The sequence below is a fragment of the Echeneis naucrates genome, chromosome 7 (genome assembly GCF_900963305.1).
Source record: "Echeneis naucrates chromosome 7, fEcheNa1.1, whole genome shotgun sequence".
NCBI lineage: Eukaryota > Metazoa > Chordata > Actinopteri > Carangiformes > Echeneidae > Echeneis > Echeneis naucrates.
Genome location: NC_042517.1, coordinates 924,929 through 947,871, shown reverse-complemented (window position 1 = coordinate 947,871; position 22,943 = coordinate 924,929). Strand labels below are relative to the sequence as shown.

The 22,943-nt window shown below is 43.8% G+C and overlaps 2 protein-coding genes and 1 non-coding gene across 6 annotated transcripts in view; all 3 read left to right on the top strand.

Moving 5' to 3' along the window:
- Positions 1-929: 929 nt before the first annotated feature.
- Positions 930-9,809, top strand: kansl2 (KAT8 regulatory NSL complex subunit 2). The gene is made up of 10 exons (XM_029506424.1): positions 930-1,003; positions 2,424-2,681; positions 2,787-2,959; positions 3,069-3,183; positions 3,543-3,706; positions 3,856-4,019; positions 5,138-5,234; positions 6,045-6,298; positions 7,357-7,548; positions 8,600-9,809. Exons 2-10 carry the CDS (start codon positions 2,431-2,433, stop codon positions 8,660-8,662), a joined length of 1,473 nt encoding a protein of 490 aa, XP_029362284.1. The 5' UTR covers positions 930-1,003; positions 2,424-2,430; the 3' UTR covers positions 8,663-9,809.
- LOC115046920 (small nucleolar RNA SNORA2/SNORA34 family) lies at positions 5,436-5,570 on the top strand. The gene has a single exon (XR_003840991.1). It is a non-coding gene; the product is annotated as a small nucleolar RNA SNORA2/SNORA34 family (small nucleolar RNA).
- A 52-nt stretch (positions 9,810-9,861) lies between the features above and the next one.
- The window catches only part of nckap5l (NCK-associated protein 5-like), a 25,591-nt gene continuing 12,509 nt past the window's right edge, over positions 9,862-22,943 (top strand). For 3 of the 4 annotated variants that reach the window (XM_029506798.1, XM_029506796.1, XM_029506799.1), the window contains exon 1: positions 9,862-10,024. The gene's annotated coding sequence lies outside the window, so the exon portion shown is untranslated. Of the gene's footprint in view, positions 10,025-22,160; positions 22,332-22,943 lie in introns of those variants that run through there. The other variant, XM_029506797.1, reaches the window with a different exon arrangement.

The following is a 22,943-nucleotide window of genomic DNA, read 5'->3' as shown; positions in this document are numbered from 1 at the left end:
ATAAGTTTTCATGTCTTTTCACGTCTTGGTGTTTTCAGTGACACTCAGGTCTGGAAATTAAATGTTTTGGGATTTCAGTTAAAAAGGTTATACACTACAAGCCAGATGTTTTAGAACAGCCCTGTTTTTCCAGTTGTTACTGAAGTGTACAGTGTTTCTGAAATCAAAGAATCGAACAAACATACATTTTTGAAAATGCAATTGTAAAGTCCTATCATTTTGACTGAATGTGAGGTTCATACTGTGCAGGTTTTACATCATCTTCACTGTGAAGAGCCTGTCTTGTCCTTTTTTTTTTTTCTGTTTTGCGTCGTCATGTTGCTTGCTCAAGGAATTGCTGACCTTTTTCTCACCATTTGATAGCAATATACAGTCCTCCTTCCTGCAGTCCAGCATTGTCCTCATAATGCAGTTATGTCCTATGACTCTGTGAAGACAAGGCTCTGAACTTAAAGGAAACCTTTGCATTAATTTTCAAGACTTAATTTCCTTCGATTGCTGCAGCAAAACAGTAAAACCACAAAATGTTTTCATGCTTGTTTTCAATTAACTCTGCAATGTTTGTTCACCTGACATTGTTCACCACTTCCCTTTGTATCATGTAAGGTTATTCACTGGACTCGAACTGCTGAAATTTCAATAAAAACTGGAAAAATGGAGGGTGTTTTAAAACCTTTGACTGGTCGTGTATGCAAACACTGTCTTTTTGATATAATGTGGTTGCTTTATTCTCAATTAAAGTCAATAAATATTTTCAGAAAACGCGTTGTTGAGTTACGGATTCTTTGTTTAAACTTTGCTGCTGCAGTATTGTGGGTGTAATTGATCCTATTTTGAGTGGCAGCTCAGGAGACCAATGAATTTCCTTGGACGTGCCGACACTCGGACCAATCAGCGCCGAGCGGAGGCGGGGTCTTTGTGGCCGTTAGCGGTGAGCAGGAGCAGCGGTGTAGTTCGTTGAGACTGTGAGACTGTGGGACTCTTCCGGATGTGTGAGAGGAAGGTAAGCCATTATAACCCCCGAAATCGAGGATATGTCGCTCCTCTGGCAGCGCTTCGTGTCGGCGACAGTACAAACGACGACACCTTTTTCACCAGCGCCCCCAAAAAGTCGTCTCTTCGCGCCGAAATCGGAGAATTAGCGGTTAGCTTTAGTTAGCTTCTGCTAACAAAGATGGCGACCCGAGAACCGGAGGAGTGACGCGGGGAAGAGAGGCGGGCTGAAGCGGAGTGGCGCCCCGTTAGAGTAGTCCAGCATGCAGCAGTCTGCTTTTACTACACTTCAATCTGAAAATAAAAACGTTATTAGCTTTAGTCTGCTTTACCGTTAGTGATCGATAACAGTAGTCCGTTTTGATCCGCCTCATGTTAATATACCGAGGTTCGAGTCCCCTGTCAAATCAATCTGGACCCGTTAGTCTCCGACCTTTGGACCCAATTTGGTTTTAAATGGCCGACCGCCATGTGGATTCATAAAAACTTGTGAACTGTCTCTGTCGGCTATAAACAAACCAACAACAATCAGCTGAGAACAACAAACCAACAACAATCAGACAGAACAACAAACCAACAACAATCAGCTGAGAACAACAAACCAACAACAATCAGACAGAACAACAAAACAACAACAATCAGCTGAGAACAACAAACCAACAACAATCAGCTGAGAACAACAAACCAACAACAATCAGACAGAACAACAAAACAACAACAATCAGCTGAGAACAACAAACCAACAACGATCAGACAGAACAACAAAACAACAACAATCAGACAGAACAACAAAACAACAACAATCAGCTGAGAAAAACAAACCAACAACAATCAGACAGAACAACAAAACAACAACAATCAGCTGAGAACAACAAACCAACAACAATCAGACAGAACAACAAAAACACAACAATCAGCTGAGAACAACAAACCAACAACAATCAGACAGAACAACAAACCAGCAACAATCAGCTGAGAACAACAAACCAACAACGATCAGACAGAACAACAAACCAGCAACAATCAGCTGAGAACAACAAACCAACAGCGATCAGACAGAACATGCAGTTGAAGATGGATGAATGAAAACTGTTTCTGTTAGGTTGCCTATTCCTTTATTCTGTAGTAGCTAATTTCTTGCCCCCAGTATTCCCCATCTTGGATAACCCTGTTGTTTGTTGAATGCCAGAAGGTAGCTGGCAGTGTAACGTGTTATGGTGTGCATTTATTAAATGAGAAGTGTGATGTTATGCTGGCAGTGAGAGTTTGTGTCATGGTACTTGTTTCAGCACTGACCGACCTCTAAACACTCAGAGGTCAGATGTTTTGTTTTGCCTTTCTCAATTTTGTTGACTTTCTCCACTTTTTGCATCTTTGTTGGTTTTGTTGAAAAAGAAAAAATTCTTAAAAAAATTACTAATCTTTTGCAGAGTTACAATGAACAGGATACGAATTCACGTTTTGCCATCGAGTCGGAACAGAGTGACCCAGACGCCACGACCTCAGGAGCCTCAGGGCTGCTCCTTCACACAGAGAGCTTGCTCTCAGCCCCGTCTGGAAGGATTGGATTTCTGTATCAAACACATCCTTGAGGACAAGAATGCTCCATACAAGCAATGCAGCTATGTTTCTGCTAAGAATGGCAAGCGCTGCCCCAATGCTGCACCAAAAGTGGAGAGGAAAGATGGGTGAGCATAAAACTCAATTTCTCCATTTTGATAACAGACACTTGATTTAAAAAATATAATGAGCTGTCTGACGTGTCTCTGCCAATGATTGCATCTGTTCTTCAGAGTTACGTTTTGTGCAGAGCATGCTCGCAGGAATGCCATGGCTCTCCGAGCTCAGATGAGAAAGGCATCTTCTGGTCCCTCCCCGGAAACACTGTTGTCTCAGCTTAGTGGTTACAACCGTGCAGCGACACACAACCTTGAGGGGGGCTGTTCTGAAGCAAGTCGTATTCTAGGTAGGCTAAATAAGACATGTCAGACACGCGGATCTAATCAGCATTTTGCCATGCAAGTGGAATTCATGTCAGTATCATACCGATGTTTAACTTAACCCACTCTGGGCAGATGAGGACAGTCTCAGTGAGGAAGAGCAGGGACCATTGGTACTTGACCAGACATGGAGAGGAGACCCTGACAGTGAAGCTGACAGTGTTGACAGTGATCATGAGGATCCTCTGAAGTAAGATTAATTATCCAATTGTCTTTAAAGTCCAAAAGTCACTATGTGGACCAAAACACTTGACTTTTCAGTTTCCTGTTCACAGGGTCCAAAATTAACTTTTTGACTCACTAACCAGAACAGTCAATAGATGAAAGAATCTACTATTTTTTTTTTGTTTGTTTGTTTGTTTGTATAAAGAAGTGATACATGTTGAGATTTCTGTTTTTGTTTATTAAATGGAAACGTAGCACTATGACACAACTCATGCTGTGGTTGTGTCTTTGGTCTAGTAGCAGCTTGTTGGAATGTAAACGTTACAGAGGTGACGCTACAGCCTTTTTGTCAGTGAGTTTTTGATTTATTTTTTGTCATTGTAGACATGCTGGAATATACACAGCAGAGGAGGTGGCTCTCATCACTCGAGAAAAACTCATCAGGCTTCAGTCCCTGTACATTGATCAGTTCAAGCGCCTGCAGCATCTGCTGAAGGAGAAAAAGCGCAGATACCTGCACAACCGCAAAGTGGAGCATGAAACTCTGGGTGAATATGCAACTAAATGTGTTTGGTCTTGTTTGCTCAGCTGTTACAACAGTTCTTTCTTTAGTACAAAGTGAACCCACACCCTTTCATGTTCAAAGTCTTTACCTCACAGACCTCAACAGTTACCCGTTTGTTTTTGTTGATAACAGGAAGCAGTCTGCTGACAGGTCCTGAAGGACTGTCCATGAAGGAAAGGGAAAACTTGAAGAAGCTCAAGGCTCTGCGCCGGTATCGTCGCCGGTACGGTGTGGAGGCCCTTTTACATCGACAGCTGAGGGAGAGGAGGCAAGCTGTGACGGAAGGAGCTCCTCAGGTGTGACCATCAGTCAAGAGTAGAGGGCAGGAGCAGAAGTGACTATTTCAGACAAATAGCTAATGTCCATTTGCCAAAGCACAAAAAGTTCTCATTTACTCTTGGTGGTGTTGAAGATGTGAATTATGTGTTTGCAGAAGTATTAATCGTCTTTGTTTGAATGGTGCGACAGCTTCACTTCAACGGATGTGGGTGAAGGAAATTATTTTTGATTCTTTCCAGGACCAACATCTCAGTTCCAGACTTGGCTTTCAACAGTTCTATCTTAAACTGAAGAAATACAGATGTCTCTTTGACACAACTGCAACATCAGCATCTTCTGTCTGTTTGAATTGATTTAAGAATAAACTGATATCCAGTCCCTTTATGTAATTTGTATCATAAAAGCAAATGGAGCTGAAGAATATACTCCATGCATCTTATATATATATATATATATATATATTTCCCCCTAGGTTGGCTTTACTCTCATGCATTCTGTTTTGTATGATATGATTCGATCAAAGATCGACAATCTGACGGTCACATATTATTTCTTGATGTGTATTGATCATCTATTTTTCTGGCGTCATATCACTGCATCGGATTCTGCTATTGGCTGCAGGGGGAGCTGTTGTAGCCAATCAGTGTCTGGATCAGTCCTGTATGTTTCTGAAGTTGGTCTGACTTTATTGTGTTGACAGAAAAAAGACAGAGACATGGACAATCAGATATTTAGAGCATAAGAGGCTTTGGAGCTGAAACTTCATCATGGGAATGATGAATTTAACATTTATTCTCATGGTTAATGACCTGCTATTATACTGAACAGAGGAGTTCTGATGCTAAAATGTGTAAACTTGGTGACATTAAATCATTACAGTCTAAGTCTAAAACACAAAACAGCAAAAGCCATGAAGTGGTTCTGAGAGGGTTAAGTGTCAGTTTTGGCTGCTGCCATTGAGCTAACCAAATTTACTAAAAACAAAGAAATTTGACTGTTTACTTTTTGACAAATTTGTGGCAACTGGAAATGATTACTAAGCTTTAGCCATTGATTATTTTGAAAGAAATGCTGTGTGGTTGACGTTTTTCCTCAGTTTAGTGTGACTGTCTAACATTTCCTTCTTCTCTTGTAGCCACACTCAAGAGCAGTCTATGAGAAATGCATCTCCTTTGTGGAGGGAACCCGATGTATGAATCCCTGCCTGCCGATGACCAGGCACTGTCTCTCACGTATCCTTCCTGATGTTTTCAGCATGGCTTTGTCTCCTTACACAAGAAACCACATGTAGGTTTTCCTGTATAGAGCGAAAGACAAACCTGAATTGAGAAAACCGATAGGTTCATATCACTTCTTTATCATCTACATTTTAAACTTGACCACAGGCTCATTCAAACTGTCGTTCATCTTCCTCTCTTGGATCCATATTCACCCCGGCCCCAATCAAGACCAGCAGCTTGCAGTAGCTGCTGGTTTCAAAGGGTGCCTAGATGAGCTCCTTCCTGTGGTCTGTTGATTTTTTCCCAGAGTTACAAAGGGGCTAATCGATTCAGTTGGAAGGAACAAAATCCCTTCCCAACCTGCCTTTCTCTTAAACCCTAACCATTTAGTCTCATCTCCTGCTCTCCATGTTATTCACTCATACTGGGGTTACATGGTAGACTTAAGTCTCTCAGTTAAGCAGTTCATTGCAAGTACTGAACTTTGTGCGCCCCATATTTGCCACCTGAGATGGCTGGTGATTTTTTTTTTTTTTTTTTTTTTTTCATCTCTGCTGAAACACCAGTGTTATATTATGAAAAAGTACAAAGAAAGTTCATGCTCCGACTGAAATAACTAACTCATTGTCTGAGACCATTGGGCCATTACGTTAAGAGAATGGAGCCTTCTGCAATTACACAATAAGTAGTTTGAAATTGCCACGCAAGAAGTTTGTTTTCGAAGACTCTAGCACTCTGTGTTTGATTTTGTTTTTAAAGGAGCCGTTTCGTTAGCCTTTTTTTGTGTGTTTCTGCCATTTTCCTTGACAACCATATACTCAGACATCTACCAGGACAGCAATCAGGTGCTTTTCAAAATGTGTCCTGGCCTGAAAGACGTCCCCTGTGACCGAACCGTTCACATGGGTCAGTCTGATGATCCTCGCTGCCCACTTCACCTCACCCTGCCTCCCCCCATGTACCAGCCCGAGCAGGAGCCCCCACCGCAGGATCAGCTCACCTTATCGAGCAAAGACATGTATCTGAGTGCAGCAGAGCTTCAGCCCACAGAGAGCCTTCCCTTAGAGTTCAGTGATGTACGTAGATATTTTCAGGCCCAGCTACTCTCCTCTGTGTATTTACTGTAACTACAATCTCATGTTCCACTCTTCTTATTAGATAATGATTTGCTGGTATTTTTGGGTTTCATGTGGTTCAAACACAAACCTCTTCCCTTGATATGGTTTCTCTTCGCACAAAACGGAAACCAAACTGCATCGTGTGACAACTTTGACTCAGTCCTTATCAGCTGGAATATCAAGAAGGCATTGTATTTGAGGGCCAGTGCAAGTTAAACCCTCAGGCTGGCTGCCAGTAAATGCTGATTTTGATCAGTGGCACCAAATGACACCTGTCTACAGGGAGCCGTTCAGCTGAAATCTGTAGAGTCCACCTTATCGGGCCACGTTCCGTCTACAGATGAGTTACTAAGGAGTTTGTCCGTGACTGAACAGAGGCCTTTTTCTGTAAAAACTGGGTGCTGCGTTCAAAATCAAGCAATGGACAAAATGAACAAAAGTGTCATTCAGGCAGGCTTATACACGTGATAACTCGTAAATAATTGGGCCGAGATGGCTTTAAGGGGGGGAGGGGGCTTGGAACTGACCTTGAGGTTAAATTTGTACAGTAGCAGTGAATTATCAAGAGAGCTCTCTATTTTCATCCAGCATCCTGTGGTATTTGTGATTAAATGAGTACTATGGTCACCAAAATGGTACAATCCATTTATTTTTTAATTTATTTTTGTTTTTTTACCTGTCAGTCACGCAGACTAAAAGCAACAGACCAAGCTGTGAATGTGTGAAGGCACCCTTTAAAATGCCACTACTGGCATCTCGTGAAGAAGCTGTGGGCTTGTGTGTGTTACTGTTTAAGACAAAGGGACTTGCAGCTCTTAAATTTCCTTTTAAGTCTTACTACTGCTAATATTTAATACAATTTGGCCTTAAATGAAGGCTGAGGGTTCATCTCTCATGTAGATCAGCTTTAGTAAAATGGATGCCTGATGATCATGAAACAAAAAGCGCAAATGGCTCCTATAATATGTTTTATGTAAAGATTTCCATTAAAATAAACAAATATCCCTTTTATACAGGACCTAGATGTGGAAGGGGATGGTATGCAGGGCCCGCCGTCCCCTCTTCAGTTTGACACGGCCCTGGCACTCGAGGACCAGACTATCAGAGCCATCGCTGAGGCCCCGATGGACATCCTGACTGGAGAAGACCCAGACCAGGTTGACCTGGACGCCTCAGAGAGAGATGTGGATGCCATCATGGATGACCAGGTTAACCCTTAACTCGTGGTCTCTGTTCGTTGATGTTACACTATTAGAGACTTTCTAATAAACTGTTGGTCACAATCTGTGTCAGACTGAACAATCTCAATTTCGAAGTGTTCATTGAATGAATGTAAATGTGGGGTGTGGGGGGGAAACACCCAATTAGATCGACGCACAATTCTGATCCTTTCCAAGTAGTGACAAGTGACAAAATCCTTTAAAAAAATACTCCAAGGTCTTGTTGGTACAAAGGGCAAGTGTGGCGATAACATTCAGTAAGGCGGCATGTCCACGGAAACAGCTTTCAAAATAAAGCTCCAATAATAAAATAATACTCAATCCTCACATTAACTCTATTTGAACTTTTCAGAGGGCCGCAGGTTTAATCCCTCATCCCTTTAATTATCAACGTGTTGGAAGGAGTCTACGAATGCAGGTTCAATTACAGAAAGCAAAACTGGTGTCAATGAGAACGTCAGCATTACCTGGTTAGATCAGAGGAATTCTTAAAGCCAGCAGAACCTGTCTCGTCCATATTGACTCATGTTTTCAGACAGAATGAGGAATTGTGTCATCTCTTCATGTCTCTGCTTGTCTCATCCATCGGTGCTGCTCGTGTTTGTAGAGTGTGTAGCAAAACAGTAAACTTTGGCCAAAATCTGGAGATTCAGTGCACTGAAAATGTCCAAGAGGAGGAGAGAACGCACCTGAGTCCTGTGATGGGAGGCAACAAGGCCTCTTTAGGCTGTGTCTTCCTCCTCTTTCCTCACTTTCCTCACTCGGGTTATTTGTTATTAATGTAAAGAGTCATTTTATTTAATTATAAAAACATTGAAAGTGCAAATTTCCCCTTCCTTATTTAGCCAGACTTGTCAAAGAGGGAAACAGATACTGCAAAAAAACAAACAGATCTCATAATAAAAGTATTAAACAATTCCAGTACACAGTCCACAGTTTCCACACCAACACCTCCATGAAGGAGAGTTTGTTTTCAGCCTCAGCAGGTGCTCCTAGTAGTGAGCAGAAAATAAACAGAACTTCCTGTTCTTCCACCCAGGTGGGGTCAGAGGTCATGGGAGGTGAGGAGGATGCTGCTGGTGGTCAACGCTGCGACAGTTGATGCTCCCAGATGAACAAATTTGACTTCTTCAGCATCAACAACTGGACAAGTTCCACCACACAACATCTGACGACAAGCTGTTTTAGACGTTGACGCTGTGGAAGGAAACCAGACCTTGGGGGGGTCACCGGGTCACAATGGGACATGTTACAGCACGGGGAAACAACCGAAGTCTGCGGAGAATCATTTTAAACCACATTATCACAGTTTGCATCAACAAAAATAAAAATGTGACATAAAAAGGGACCACAGCAGATTTCTGTTCTGAAAAAACAAACTCACGTTTGTGCCTCCAGAATAAGATGTGTACTGAATACATTAGAGCGTGTGGCTGTTCTCCCTTTTTATATGTTAATACGTGAGAAGAAGAAACTTCGGCCTCTCTCTGTCAGCATTAACGAGACAAAGGGCTCACAGTGTTCAACTCCTTTAAATCATCACGTGCCCAAATGTACACTGAAGGCTTCGGCAGCTGCTGTGATTTCACTGTATCAGAAAAGACAAAAGCCTCGGTCGTTAAAAACACATTTTAAAGCTCAATGAGACGAACCAGTAAAATAAAATGTGTCCTTTTATCCAGATGTGGCCACATCTGTGGAGATTTTCCAGAATAGGTCCAGATGTGAGTGGACCAGACTCAGATCATGAACTGGGAGTTTTGGCCTGATGTCTTTAAACTGTGAAAACCCAGTTAGAAGCACTTTTTTATTTGCAGATTTAATTGAAGGTTGATTGTTATTCAGTAATTTTTTTCAGCTGACCTTTTCCTGGAGGTCACCATCAGCAGAACGTTTCCAGGTCATTTGTACAGATAATTAAAGCACATAGTCATCCATTGGACCGCTCTGTCGTTATTATTGTTTTCATGTGTCAGTCTGGGATCAGTTATTATTATTATTATTATTATATTTAAATAAAGCCTTTTCTGATATACAGTAGTTCAGCTCCTCGCGATGAAATCCAGATTTATGGTCTGCAGGAGTATTTTTAAATATGCACAATTTATTTTCAGGCCTAGAAAGAGAAAAGAAAAATAAAAACCCACACATACGAGGAGCTTTAAAAAAAATAAGTATATGGTGAAGTTATGTTTGGCAGGATGGGACAACCTCTGCAAAAAAAAAAAAAAAAAAAAAAAAAAAAAAAAGGGGCTGGGTAATGCAATTTCATGCAATGACATCACTTTTCCTCAACCCAAACAGAAGGACGAGCCGCTGCAGGCAGAGCAGCAGCACCATGAGCTCCAGGGGACACGTTTAGAGCACAGACCAGAGCCTGATCCTGATCCAGATCCTGATCCAGATCCAGATCCAGATCCTCATCCTCATCATGGACCGGCTCCACCGGCCTCCAACCAAATGAGTGAGTGACCCAGTTTTATCATTCTGATCGGATCCGGCTCTGCTCGGTCGAAGGATGGACCGGAATACCGACACTGAGCGTTTGGCTGGTTCCTCATTGTGGAGGAAAAGTGAAGATCTGAGCCGCCTTAAGAGGCACAAATGGCCGGGGGGGGGTTTGGGGGGGTATTTTAGTGGCATTTAAACCAAACGCACTCTGATATTTGTTTTAATTCCTCTGCTTCGTGTTCAGGGCGTTCCGGCTTTAACAGCCCCCTCCCTCTCCCTCTCCTTCTGCCTCTGTCGGTGCGGGGTTTTCTTTTTTTGGGGTGGGGGGTCTGAAGGGGCCTGTCCCCGAATAGGAGGAAAAATGGACATTTTGCTGGAGCCCAGTAAGTCCAGTCCAAACGGCTCTGTGTTCAGAGGCGGTGGAAACATCCTGTCGCAGATTCAGTCTCTGTTTTTAGGGCTGAAACCTGAAATAAAAGGGGAACATGGAAAAGGAACTGAGCTGTCAGAGTCCTGTGAAGTGAACACTCTGGGCCATGTTTCATTTTTCATGTCACACTGAAATAAACTGCAATTCATCATCAAATCAGAGGGGGGGGGGGCACACCAGGCTCTCAGTGATCTGCATGTGGAGGAGAAACCACCCTGGTTTATGTAAGAAGAAGAATTTGGGACCATTTTAAGGAGGATCAGTCATGAAAACGACAGTTTTAACAGGATGTCATGCTGCAGCTCATCTCTGCAGAGTTCCTAGTCAGAATCAGCTTTATTGACCAATTTGACTCCAGCTGAGCTCTGCTCTCCACGTATGGATGTAAACAGAGGAATAAAGCTAAACTCCCCATGGAATTACCAAACGATAGACTGACAGAGTAAAATTTACAGGAACGTTTAAGCGTGTTGAATTTTTGATTTCACATCTGAGCTGACTTTAAATCTCAGGTCACAATGTGAATGACTGAAGCTTCGTCTTTAAGCTCCAGCTTTTGGCTGGAGGAGGCGTCTTGTGTGCAGCAGTTTAACTTTTAACATGAAACATGGTTTGTCTGGAGTTTTAAATGTTTAACTTTACAATTTGATCTTGATGTAATACGTTAAAGAGGCCAAATTGGTGCATCAATTCCAATTGGAGTTGGTTCTTTTGGAAACTGACATTAAATTTGGACAGAAAGTTGTGTAATGCAACGGATATCGCTCTGACTCAGCTCCCTGCAGATGTGTCAGTCTTGTGGATGTTTTGTGCTTCAGTGCACGGAAGTCACACCTGGAGATGCTTATTTCTGAAAATCGAGTTGATTTGTGTGATCAAGGTCCGTAGATCATTATCAGATGTTTTAAGATATCGATTATTGGCTCAAATGTGCAGATCAGTGTAGAGATAAATGTCAGTTTGAACAATATCCGGGAACAATATCCAGAAAAGATCTCACAGGGGAAGGAAAACTTTCCAGAAGATCAAGAAAATGTCCGGCTGTTAGGCTGTGATGGATGACGTAACGAAAACAACGAAGATAATGCCTTTGAAACATCACATCTGCATCAGCTTCACGTCTAAGCCTGAGAAATAATTTCAGATCTGATGCTTTCGTGTCTTCAGCGAGTGTCATTCCAGACATATGCTTCTGATTCGTTGGGATTTTTGTGATATTTGAAGCATTTCAATATTGTGTTTCTGATTGCCCAAACTGAAAGGCACAAAGCAGAGGAGGGAGAAGTGCACACAGCATTCATTTCCCAGCAGACCGCAGTTTGTGGTTGGGTTGAAATGAATGAGCAGTATTCATGATGACAGACTGACTGTCGTCACAGCACCAAACTAAATTCAGAGGTCAGGGCTGCAATCAATGACTATTTTCATTGTTGAATTGTAAATCAGTCAATTTGTTTAGAAAATGTCAGAAAGCTCCAGCTGATGTCTCCCTGTTGCTTGTTTTGTCTGACCAAACCTAAAAATAAGCACCGTTTAATCAAAAGAAACCACAAAATTAGGACGCTGGATTGAGTGAAGGTTTTTCATCTTTGCTTGACGAATCTGTTCCCAACACAGTCACCAGTTATTCTGTGAGCTGCAGTCGATGGATCGTACGCAGACTGTCCATTTGTTTTCACGTTGTTTTGGATTATTAGCAATAGAACATATGTCTGTAATCCCAATAAATTGGAGGTCTATATGGAGATTAAAATCAGATTTGAAACATTTGTAGCTGTTACAGTCTTTTTGGATGGGAAAAACATTCAAACTTAACGATCTGTGCCCGCTGGTCGAAGGCCAGATATACGCTCATACTGTTCTCATTGTCTCCTCGTTTTCTGAACTGAGACCAAGCTTTAGGTCAGGAGAAGAAATAACCTTCTCTTGAGTTATAGGCTCAAAAAGATGGCCAACATTCAGGCTGTAAAATATTTAAGTTTCACTGAAGATCTTTTTATGAAATGCTCAATGAATCTTTTAGTGTTTGCAGGCAGCGTTTTCCCGATCCTGCTTTGAAAAGGAATGACGTATCTCTCCTGCCTTTTCCAAACGTCTGTTGATGTAATGTTGCTTGTTGTCTTTGGCAGTCCCAGACAAATGTTGTATATCATGTGAGAAATCCTTGAAGACTCAGTGGCACAGAGACCTGTCGGAACCATGACTTCATGGCTGGAGCCAAGCGAAGGGCTCGATTCCGGAAAACTAGAATCAAGGTTAGAGAGGAAGAGATCTGGAGAGCTGCTCTGATTAACATGGAGCCGCTGCGACAACGCTGGGCACATTAAAACAGCAAGGACCAAAATCACTGCAGCAGAACCAGAACTGTCGCCCCAGTTTCTTCTCTTCTGCCAAAACCTGGAGTCTACATTACCCACAATGCAACAGTTCATCCAGAGATTCAGGCGTGTTATCCGTAGAATAAAAACGGACAGAGATTCTGTGTTAGTCGAGTGAAGCCTGCTCTCTGTCTAAACTACTGCCATCTTGTATTGAAGCCTATGGGAAAATGTCCCATGTCCAAAAACAGCTGACATACAAATTACAAACAGAAGCTCACAAACTGACGGGTGACATCACACCACTGAAATGTAGTATTAATCCACATCATCTGCACGTGAAGCTTTAATGCTAATACTGCTACTAACAGGCTGTATACAATTGGTTTTCTAAAATAAGCATTGAGAGTTAGAAATCCTGAAATGACAGCTAACGTCTTTCACTCCTAAAATATCCAGAAGCAGCAGAGTTAATAATTAGTGTGTTTTAATGAGAAGATCTCATATGTCTCCTTCATATCACAGTGAATATCTTGATTAGTTCACATTAAGCCCGCAGGAACGTTTTTATGTTTTCAAGCTTTTCTGACTCTTAAACTAAAGGAAACTTTGGTGAACATCTGTGGAAAAAGTCCAGTTTTTAACATCTCGTTTGTGTAAAGTGAAGGTCAAACATCCAAGTGAAGCAAAAAAAAAGAAAAGAAACGGGAACACATTTTGGACTGTATGGCGCCTTTAAAGTCCGCTGTGAAGGCGGCAGTTAGAAAGTGTTGTGTGGAATTATTGGAATTTTTTTTCTTTCATTTGATTCATGTAACAGAAAGAATTTAAACCAGGAGCACATCTCAGAATGTGACACATTTGGAACAATATTTGGTGAAGAACATGAGGACTCACCGGCACTGTGAACATTTCATCCTGAGGAATGACCTCAGCTGGGGGGGGGGGCAGTAAATGTGGTTCCACTCTCCGCTCAGCAGATTACATTTATGGCCTGTGCGTCCATGTTTGAGCTGGATTGAAGTCTTTTTCTGTGAGACAGTCTTGTCCCAGTGAAACTTGGAGATTGCATATCCGAGCTGTGCTGCATTACATCATGAAGAGCCGAGCCAGCGACTTATTCAAGTGTAATGGCCAGTTTAAGTGCTCGCTCGCTCTGTTCGCCTCTAATTGTTCGCAGATGTTCTGCACGCCTTTGTGTCCCACATCTTGTTACAGCCAGTTCACACAGACGCCACATACAGTGTTCAGCCTTTATTACAGAGGGGAAACGTGGCAGTGAGCGACTGTTTCCTTTGGCTTTGGGCTTCTGTTAATTGGGTATGGTTATTAAATTGTTTATTAGGCGTTGAAGTTCCACCACAGAACCGCTGGGACGATTAGGAGAATAATCGATTTTGATCGCTAGAAAACTGAACGGCACGCTGATAAGTGAGTGAAATCTACCAACACGCCTTCATGAGTAAATTCTTCTGTTCAGGATTTTTATCGCAAGCTGAAATGAATTGATCCATCTTTAAACTGACTCATTTCATTCATTGCCTCTGACGTCTTTCGGTTAAAAATACCAAATATTCCAAAAGAAATCAGCGATCAGCAAAAATGATTGGTTGACAAGTTAAAGCAAATGTTTGCTCTGATTGTTTGTCTTCAGGCTTTTGGACATTTAGTGTTTGGTAAATTAGTCGATCCAGAAACCGTCAACAGCGTCATCTGTCAGCTTTAAAAACGCACCTCAGCTTCTTTTCTATTACTCATTAATATTTCAGTCAGGGTAAATTTTCCATCATGAGTCAGACACAACGTCTTCATTTTTGTTTTGGCTGACTAATGATCTAAAACCACCAAATCTTCAGTTTACAATGAAGACGAGAAAAACCATCAAATTCTCTCAGCGGAAGCTTTTTTATTCCATTTTTCTTCCATCTTTGTCTGACATTTTGTCAACAGGAGCTGAAGAACTTGCTGAAAAATGACTTCTTCAGGTTTTACAGGGAGGAACGAGCTGGCGGGGGTGCGAAGGCAGGTCTGAACGTCCTGTAGTCGCCCCCCACACGCAGAAAAGGCCCTGCTTTGAAGATATGATGGGGGTGGGACCTTCTTATCAGCTATCAGCTCAGGCCTTTATCGTAGTTCGGTAATTCTGCAGCTTTCACACCAGAGGCACTTCTGGAGTCTGCATTAGCGTGGCACAAATATTCACCAGTCGCTCCACAGACTTGGTGCGATCACAGCAGGAGGGAGGACTGACTGCGACCTCGCTCGCACACGGTGCAGAATATTCTGATCAAAGGAGAAATCTCTGCCTGCATTGTCTCCTCCCAGACACCTCGCATTGGGATTATTTACACGCATGTTAGCTGAAGAGGCCTTCCACCTCCGCCGTGTCAAATTTCCTCAGCAACGTGCATGATGGGAAACGCTTGAGGAATCCTAATAGTATGCACCAAATGCAGAGAGCTCATTTAAAATCCACCCTACGGAGGAATCTGTGGTCATGCAAACATTGGAGTTAGCAAAAAGCTGCTTGAGCCTCTGCAGCTGTAACAAACCTCAGATTCATCGGCCCCCGCCCGCCCCAGAAAACATGGCCTGGAATGTGGCTTTAATCAGGTTCAGGTAAACCGGGTCCCCACCACGTCCTGCCTGACCACAGAAGGATTAAACGGCTGCAATTTGGCTCCGTTTTCTTTTTTTCTCCAGACAGGATCAGGTTTTAGGTTTTGACCGTGATAACGTCAGGATGAAGAACAGCAGCAGCAGCAGGATCTTCAGCGTCGAACAGTGTTTCTTTGTGCTCCGCTGCAGTTTATTTTCATTTGTCTTAAAATAAGTTGTATTGAGGAGCTGCGTGCACCCCCAGCCATAAGGTGCTGCTTCTCATGCGTTTCCTGTTTCACAAAGATATATGCCTTGAAACAACACGTCAGCGTTCCTCCTGTGGAGTCGCGTTTGGAGGCACAAATAAGGATCTCCATATATAACCCTCCATGGTATCTTATATTCTGTACCATAAATAGGCCTTCCCTTGGCCGGACCTTGGGAAAGGGATGTGGATGATGAGCGCCTGGCTCAGTTAAGTGCTGGTCGGGTTTGAGCCGCTGCGGAGGGCAGCCAGATGTGTGCAGATGTGGAGAAACTGTCCAACACTTGTACTTTTCTTTATACCCTCTCGGGTTGGTGCCCCGACGGAGCCGGACGTTGCTGACTGTTTGATCACAGGTTTCATCAGGGCCAGCTGTGAGCGCCATCGTGGACTTCTTTGTTTACAGGAAACCCCGCGATGACCACGAGAGGAGCATTTTAAAATGGCAGCAGTGAAGAGCGTGAGGTGACACTGACACTTCCGTTATTTGCCGGCTTGTATTCTGAAGCGTCATATTTCTTGAACCAAATTATGACAGCAGCTTCTCAAATATCAAATTCGTGATGCTAAATTCAAAAGCGCCCATTTTCCCATCAGGGCCCATCAGCTGACTTTTGGAGAAAATAACTATTTTCTAACTTCATTGTACAATTTGAACTGTTGTGACTCGGTTTCCTCTGTGATTTGTTTGGATCCCTGCAGCTTAGTTTCCCACTGCGGTTTAAAAGTGAGGCAGCAGCAGGATAACCCACTAACCTCTGCTCACAGTGTGCTCATGCTAACGTAGCAGCGCCGCAGCACGGACCCGATCGCCGCCTACGACCTGGATTAACTCGTCTGGCCCGGGCTGCCTGCGTCTTGTTCAGCCTCCGCATTTTTTCCAGTCATGTCAGGGTTCAGCAGTGCGGTGTGAATATGACTCACGGAGGATCAGGTAGTAAAGGCGTTTGCTGACACACATGGAAACGGATTGTGCAGCTGGACCTCTGGCAGGCGGTCTGGAGACAGGACTCGTAGTCTGGTTGGCAGGAGACCCTTCCTCTCTGCGGAGTATTTACAGTGGTATGAAACCTGCCTTTATAGGGGCTGTCACAAATGGTTTTCATTACTGGGCTGATTTGATTGCTGAGATGAACTGGAGAACACTTAAACATATGACTGCTCTGAGGTTGGTGCAGCTCGTAACGGTGTGACTTGATCAATGAATTGTCTGAGCATCGTTTTGGTATCTTTAGCTTCTCCTACTTCACAGCAGAATAAACACGTTTCCTCTTTGATGACAGCTCGTCTGTTTAAATTTTATTTAGTCTTAAAGTTCTGCACAATCGAGCCCCTCCTTCTTCCTCTTTGCCCATTTTCAGATTTGCTGGGATTTTGGGGGCGGAGTCAGTCACTGCCAACATGGCCACTCTGAGCTTTGGAAAGAAACCTGTGTGACGTCACGGTGGCCGTGTCCATCTTTATTTATAGTCAATGGTTAGGTCAAATGTCCGTGTGTGTGTTAATGGATGAACGCTCATTCCTTTGAATCAAAGTACAGCATTCGCTCTGGCTTTGGTCTCCACCGGCTCCTGAGGGAAACATCTGTCTGTCTGTCTTCACCATCTGGTCTCTGACTGGCAGAGTGAGAGTGACTGAACAAGGAACTGCAACTCAGACTCAACTTGCTTTTTTCAATCTTCGTTGTTGGGAGAAGAAAACTGGCAACATGTCCAGGATTTAATTTTTTTATTTTTGAAGTTAAAAGGAAGGACGTCAGGGATGAGGATCAGTTGTGTTTCATTAGCCATCACTCTGTTGTTGGCCTGTTTGTCAGTCTGTGCGTCTCTGTCTCCACCTCATTCGTCCCCGACAGCAGACCTTTTGGTTGATGGTTCTTCGGCCAGGTCTGTATCAGGACGAGGACCTGACTGAGGATCTGGCTCAGGTTTGATGGTTTGGGTTAGGGTTAGGGTTAACCCTTTCCTTAAACATCAGGTTTGGTCGGACTGGTGCAGACTGGTCCTGCTAGTTTTTTTTTTTTTTTTTGAAGGCTCCTTGAACCTCAGTGCGTTTTTGGGACTCGGTTTGAGATGAAACCAAAATATATCAGCTCTTTTTAATGTGGGTCTGTCCTAAATCTGTCCGTCATGGATTCATTGGTGTTTTTCTTTGGCAGTTTTAGTTGGACCTACTGCAGTCTCATCTCATCTCAGCAGTCACCTAGCTTCCTCAGTTTTCCCCATCAGATATCCGTTAACCACCGTCAGCATCTTAATGGTCCAAAAGTCACATGATCAGATTCATCCTCTGCGGCTGCGGTGATGTTGCTGACCAGCCGTCACAGGTGTTCCTTTAATTTACAGTCTCAGATTCGTTTCCTGTCAGCTCATTAATTGTCTCTTTTCTCTCCGTCCACGTTGACCGACCAGACTGTCGGCAGCTGCTGACGATGGCTCACCGACTCCAAACCCTGACTTCCTAATGAGATCTGGCTAAGCTGAAGGCTTCATGCAAATTAGCGGACGAGTCGGGGTGTGTATAGTCCCAGCTGTAGACCCCCGTGCATCTCCTCGGGGGTCAGGTTTCCTGTAGGTGGATTAGCTCTCCATCCTCACATGGAGCTGTGCACAATACTGCCCATTAAACTGTCTGCCCCCTCAATGGGGGATTGTACCCTACGAGTCTGATTTACGGCGCTGAATTCAGAATTTCCCCGACACTTCTCTGGCTTCAGCCGCCATCTGACCTGAGACGCTAACGGCAGACCATCTGCTAATGGATCCTTGTCTTCACCAGAGCCCCCTACAACTAACCATCGTTTTTAATGAACCTCCCAAATCATTCAGTCTCTTAAACGTCCTGCTCAAGTTGACTTTTGCTTTATTAAATTAAAGTGAAGAGCAGAAAATCGTTTGTCAAACCTGGAGTCAGAAAATGATGATGATGTTTGACCCATCTTCCTTCTTCCAGGTAAACTGAGAAGCAGCTGCCTCGATAAGTGTCCACGTGTCACTTACTATCACGTAGGACAAAGAAAAGAAGTCACTCCTGACGCTGGAGAGCCAGATCGGTTTCATCATTTGACTGATCGTCACTGTCGCATCTGTTTGCCTCACAATGTTCTTTGCTTTAGCGGCTGATAGATTTCCTCCATGTATGTAAATTGCCTGTTTGAAAAAGAGGTGTCATTGGGTGGGAAGGCCGTGTGACATCCTGCTTTACATGTTGCTTGTGTTGAATTTGGAGACGGTAGCATGTCAGCATCCTCAGTGCGTCGGTTTTCTTCCCTGAAGTCATATTTTATGGCTGTTCGACGTACTTGAGGTCTCAGGCTTTTTATGTCCACATTACCATTCAGTATTTTGAGCAGTTAGTGAAGATTCTCACTCGGGGGGTGGATGTGGACGGAGTGAGGGGGAGGTGACAATAGGCCTTTTATATTTAGAGTTATCTTGGTTCCCTTGTGTTAGCTGCAGGGGACCATGTGACCAGTTCTCATTCAGGTCATGTCGGCCTGTTCAGCCTTTGACCCTCTTAGGAGGGAAACTGCTTCCTCAATGTCCCATTCATCCCGTCAGTCAGACAGCGATCAGCTCTGACTGTAGAGGTGTGACCGTCCCTGACGTGCCTTCAGTCCATGAAGAGTTAACCGCCTGCCTGCTGCGCTGCCGTCACCGGTTAGTTTCCTGCTCCCTGTTTGTTTCCAACAGCTGGTTCTGTTCTGGGTCAGCTAAATAAATTCTCTGACTTTTAACAAATCTAATCTTTCCTTGCTCTTTATGTCTGGAGACGTTGTGTTTTTCAGCTGTCCTTCTGTCTCATTGTCTCACGTCCATCCTCGGGGGATTCATTCCAATCTAGTCCAAACATTCACTGGCATTCGAGGACGAGCTGATTAGGTCTTGGTGGTCAAAGATCAGGGAGACTATGACCTCACAGAACATGTTTTCTTTATCTCTTTTTGGCATCGTAAATGCACTTCGAGGGAATCTCTGCACACTGAGGTTTAATAACACAGAACTCCAGCTGCAGTTAATTCACATTTAGATCTTTAAGTTTAAAAGTGTGTGAGGTCACAATGACCTTTGATCTGCTGGATAAGAAAATACAACAAGATGCTGCGTTTAAGAGAGATCTGATTTCTTCATGCCTTCACTGCTCTCAACTCCATTGCATCTTGTTTCAGACTCTGCTTGCTAACCTGCAATGGAAGGATCAGAAACCAATTCAGTAATTAAAAGACAAAACAAATCCATTATTGTTCAAATTTAAGATACATTTTAGAACTTTATTTTGTAATTTATGGAAAAAATGAACACACCCAATCGGAATGACACGCGCTGCCTTCTTTTCCTGGATGTGCCAACATGGTTGTGTATATTCAGCATCATCAAGTGTTGTGTTGCATAAATTCTACAGAGGTTCACTTCTCGCTCACAGTATCTGTTGATCTGTGCCCCGTCTTTTAGCATAGCTGTTGGTAGAGGCAGCACTGATCTCATGTGGATCCTCGCTCTCTCTCTCTCAGCCACTAGGTGGACACAGATTAGTGAGACAGACGGCCATATGTGAGTAAATCCTCTCCGGACAGCAGCTCTTTGATCTGGCCGATTTTTGATGTGAAGCTCTGCGGCTGTTCTGTGTGTTTCTCCTTTTGTTGTGGTTAATTCTTCATGACCTGTTCAGCTCGGCTCATCTGATGGTATTTATTTTGTCTTTGGGTTTTCCCCCTAAATTTCCACACTGGATTTATCAGCATTTTTCTCTTTGCTCGTTGAAAGCACAGTGTGGCTCCTTTCATTTCAGACAAATTGAAATTGTGCTGTGAATCTGGGGCAGTTCTGCACTCACCAAACGGGCTGACTGACTGTCAAATCTGAATGAGAATAGCTTGAAACAACTGACTTTCATGTGAGTGCTCCGGGGCGTTTCATTTTGAGCGTCGGAGTCTGCTGAGGGGCGGACTGGATGCAGGTCAGGCGTCATGTTGGTTCGGTTAAAAGAAGGGTATCGCTCACTGAAATGGATCTTTGCAGAAGTCCAAAAAGTAATCACAGGCATGTTTTGCCTTTATTGAATTATCCTCCCACTTTCTGCTGGTGTAACCCGGGTTTTCCTCCCCCCGTCACTGTTGGTGCCTTGGACCTCAGTCATTTTGTCATCAGACTCGGTTTAGTGCGTCTGGTACGACTGGAGGTCTGAGGGTGAGGCAGCTTCATGAACAGGGAGAGCAGATGAGTCACACTGGGTGAAAACCTGGAGACACGAACACACACTGAGACGTGCGCACACACACACACACACACACACACACAGATGGTAGAACCAGGGAGAGGCAGGTACTCATTCAGTCATCACTGTAACCATTCAGGTTAATAATGATTTAAAGGCGTCTCCTTTAATCTTCAGCTTCCGTTCTGTCAGTCGGACAAAGAAAGACATTTAAAAACTTGAAAAGTAAATTTATTAATTGATCAGCTGATTGACTGAAGAATAAAGGTGATTATCTAAACTCAGAAACTAAACTCAGAACTGAATATCAGCAAAAAGCTTCACAGAAAACTCTGGGAAATTATTATAATCCATCTAAAGTTGAAACAGTTTGTACATTAATGATCAGCCAACTGACAGAAAAAGAAATATATTTAATAGTTTCAGCTTCAGCTTTTTAACAGAAGGTCCATTAAATTATTCTTATTCTTTATTCCCATTAGCATGAAAATAAACTTTGAGTCTTTGACTTTGCGTTTCAGCTCTGCGTTTATCTGTGAATAGGTTTGGCTCATCTTATTCTGCCTGACTTTGACGCGCAGTTTGACTCAGAGCTGGATTTTAGTTGTGTTAAGGACGCAGTGTCTTCCTTTACCCGTGCAGAAAGTCTTTATCTTAACAAAATGTCACCTTTTTAAGATCTATTTGATCATCGCTGAGTCGTAGTTATTTTGGCTCAGGGTGATATTACTGCTCATTTTATCCACCAAAACAATCTGCCTGATGAACATTTTGAATCAGCTGTGCTCAGAGTCCAGTCCAGCACTTATTACCAGTGTGACTGAGGAAGACAATCCTCTTAGCTTGGAGCCGGTTTTCTTTCTAGGGCACTGAATGGATCTGAGCTGGAGTGCAGTCAGTTCAGCCCGGCTGTCGGATATCCTCTCTCTGTTACGTTCCTTTGTCCGCTGGAGGGTCTCTTTTGACACACAACCCCCCTCTCCTGGTCTTTATGGCCTGAGCCGGCAGCTGCAGGGTTAATGTTTAGCAGCAGCAGCAGCAGCAGCAGCAGCAGTACAGGCAGGAGTGGAAGGAGGAGGGGAGGCCGGCGGAGAGGTGGGGGCTGGTCCACAGCTGTTGTAGTAGGCAGGGTCTATTGGGGTAGGAAGCTGCCTCACTCACCCTGGAACAATGGGAGACATGGCAGCCTCTGCAGACAGCACAGGCGCACACACACAATGCACATGCCCAAGGACGGGCCTTTGCCGGCTGTAGCGTAGAGGAAACCGGCTTCCTCGCAACAGCACTTTTTAACTGGTCGGGTGGGAAGGAGGTGGGGGGGAATAATCTCCTCCGCAGCCGGAAAACAGAAATGTAAGGTTGTGGCCTCTCTTGTTGCTCTGTCCTTTTTTTCTTCTTCCTCGTCTTCATCTTCTTCTGGTGCCTTGCGTTGGATTTAGCCGTGAGGACTCAGATGTGCTGACCGGATGAGTGAAAAGGCAGCAGGAGGAAGGTGAGCCGAACCCGAAATGTAAGCTTGAGGAAGGGGGAGGGTGGAATTTGTGGATGTGTAAATACTGATTCATTGACATGCCGGACCTCCAGCTCTGTCTGTCCCACTGAGGCAGATTAAAGTGACATGACAGCCAGGAAAGCCGTGTCTTCGTTGGTTTGATGGGGCTGATGAGTGGATCAGGTCTGATTTGTGCTGTGTGTGATATGTGTGGGCTAGCTCAGAATACAGGAGCATTTAGCAGCAGTGCTTTTCATTTTGCCTGAACCAGCGCAGGATCTCTGAGGATTGTTTTGGTTGCAGTGTCATAAATCTGCCAAATGTGTGGTGGAGAGAGCAGCCTCCGTGTGTGTTTACAACAGAACCACAGTTTGTGCTGAGTCCAGAGATGGACGGGCCCCTGTGATGCGTTTCCTGGCACAGATTCCTTTTTCTTCGTCTCTTGGTTCTGTGAGGTTCTCTCTCCGACATCCAAAAGGGAGCTCCCCTCCTCCAGCCCTGCGTTCCCTCCCCCACCTCCTCATCCCAAATATTGCTTGTGTACGATTCTCCTCGGTTCATGCAGCCAAACATCAGACAGGAAACAGCGACGGTGGGGGGGGCGAGGAGGGA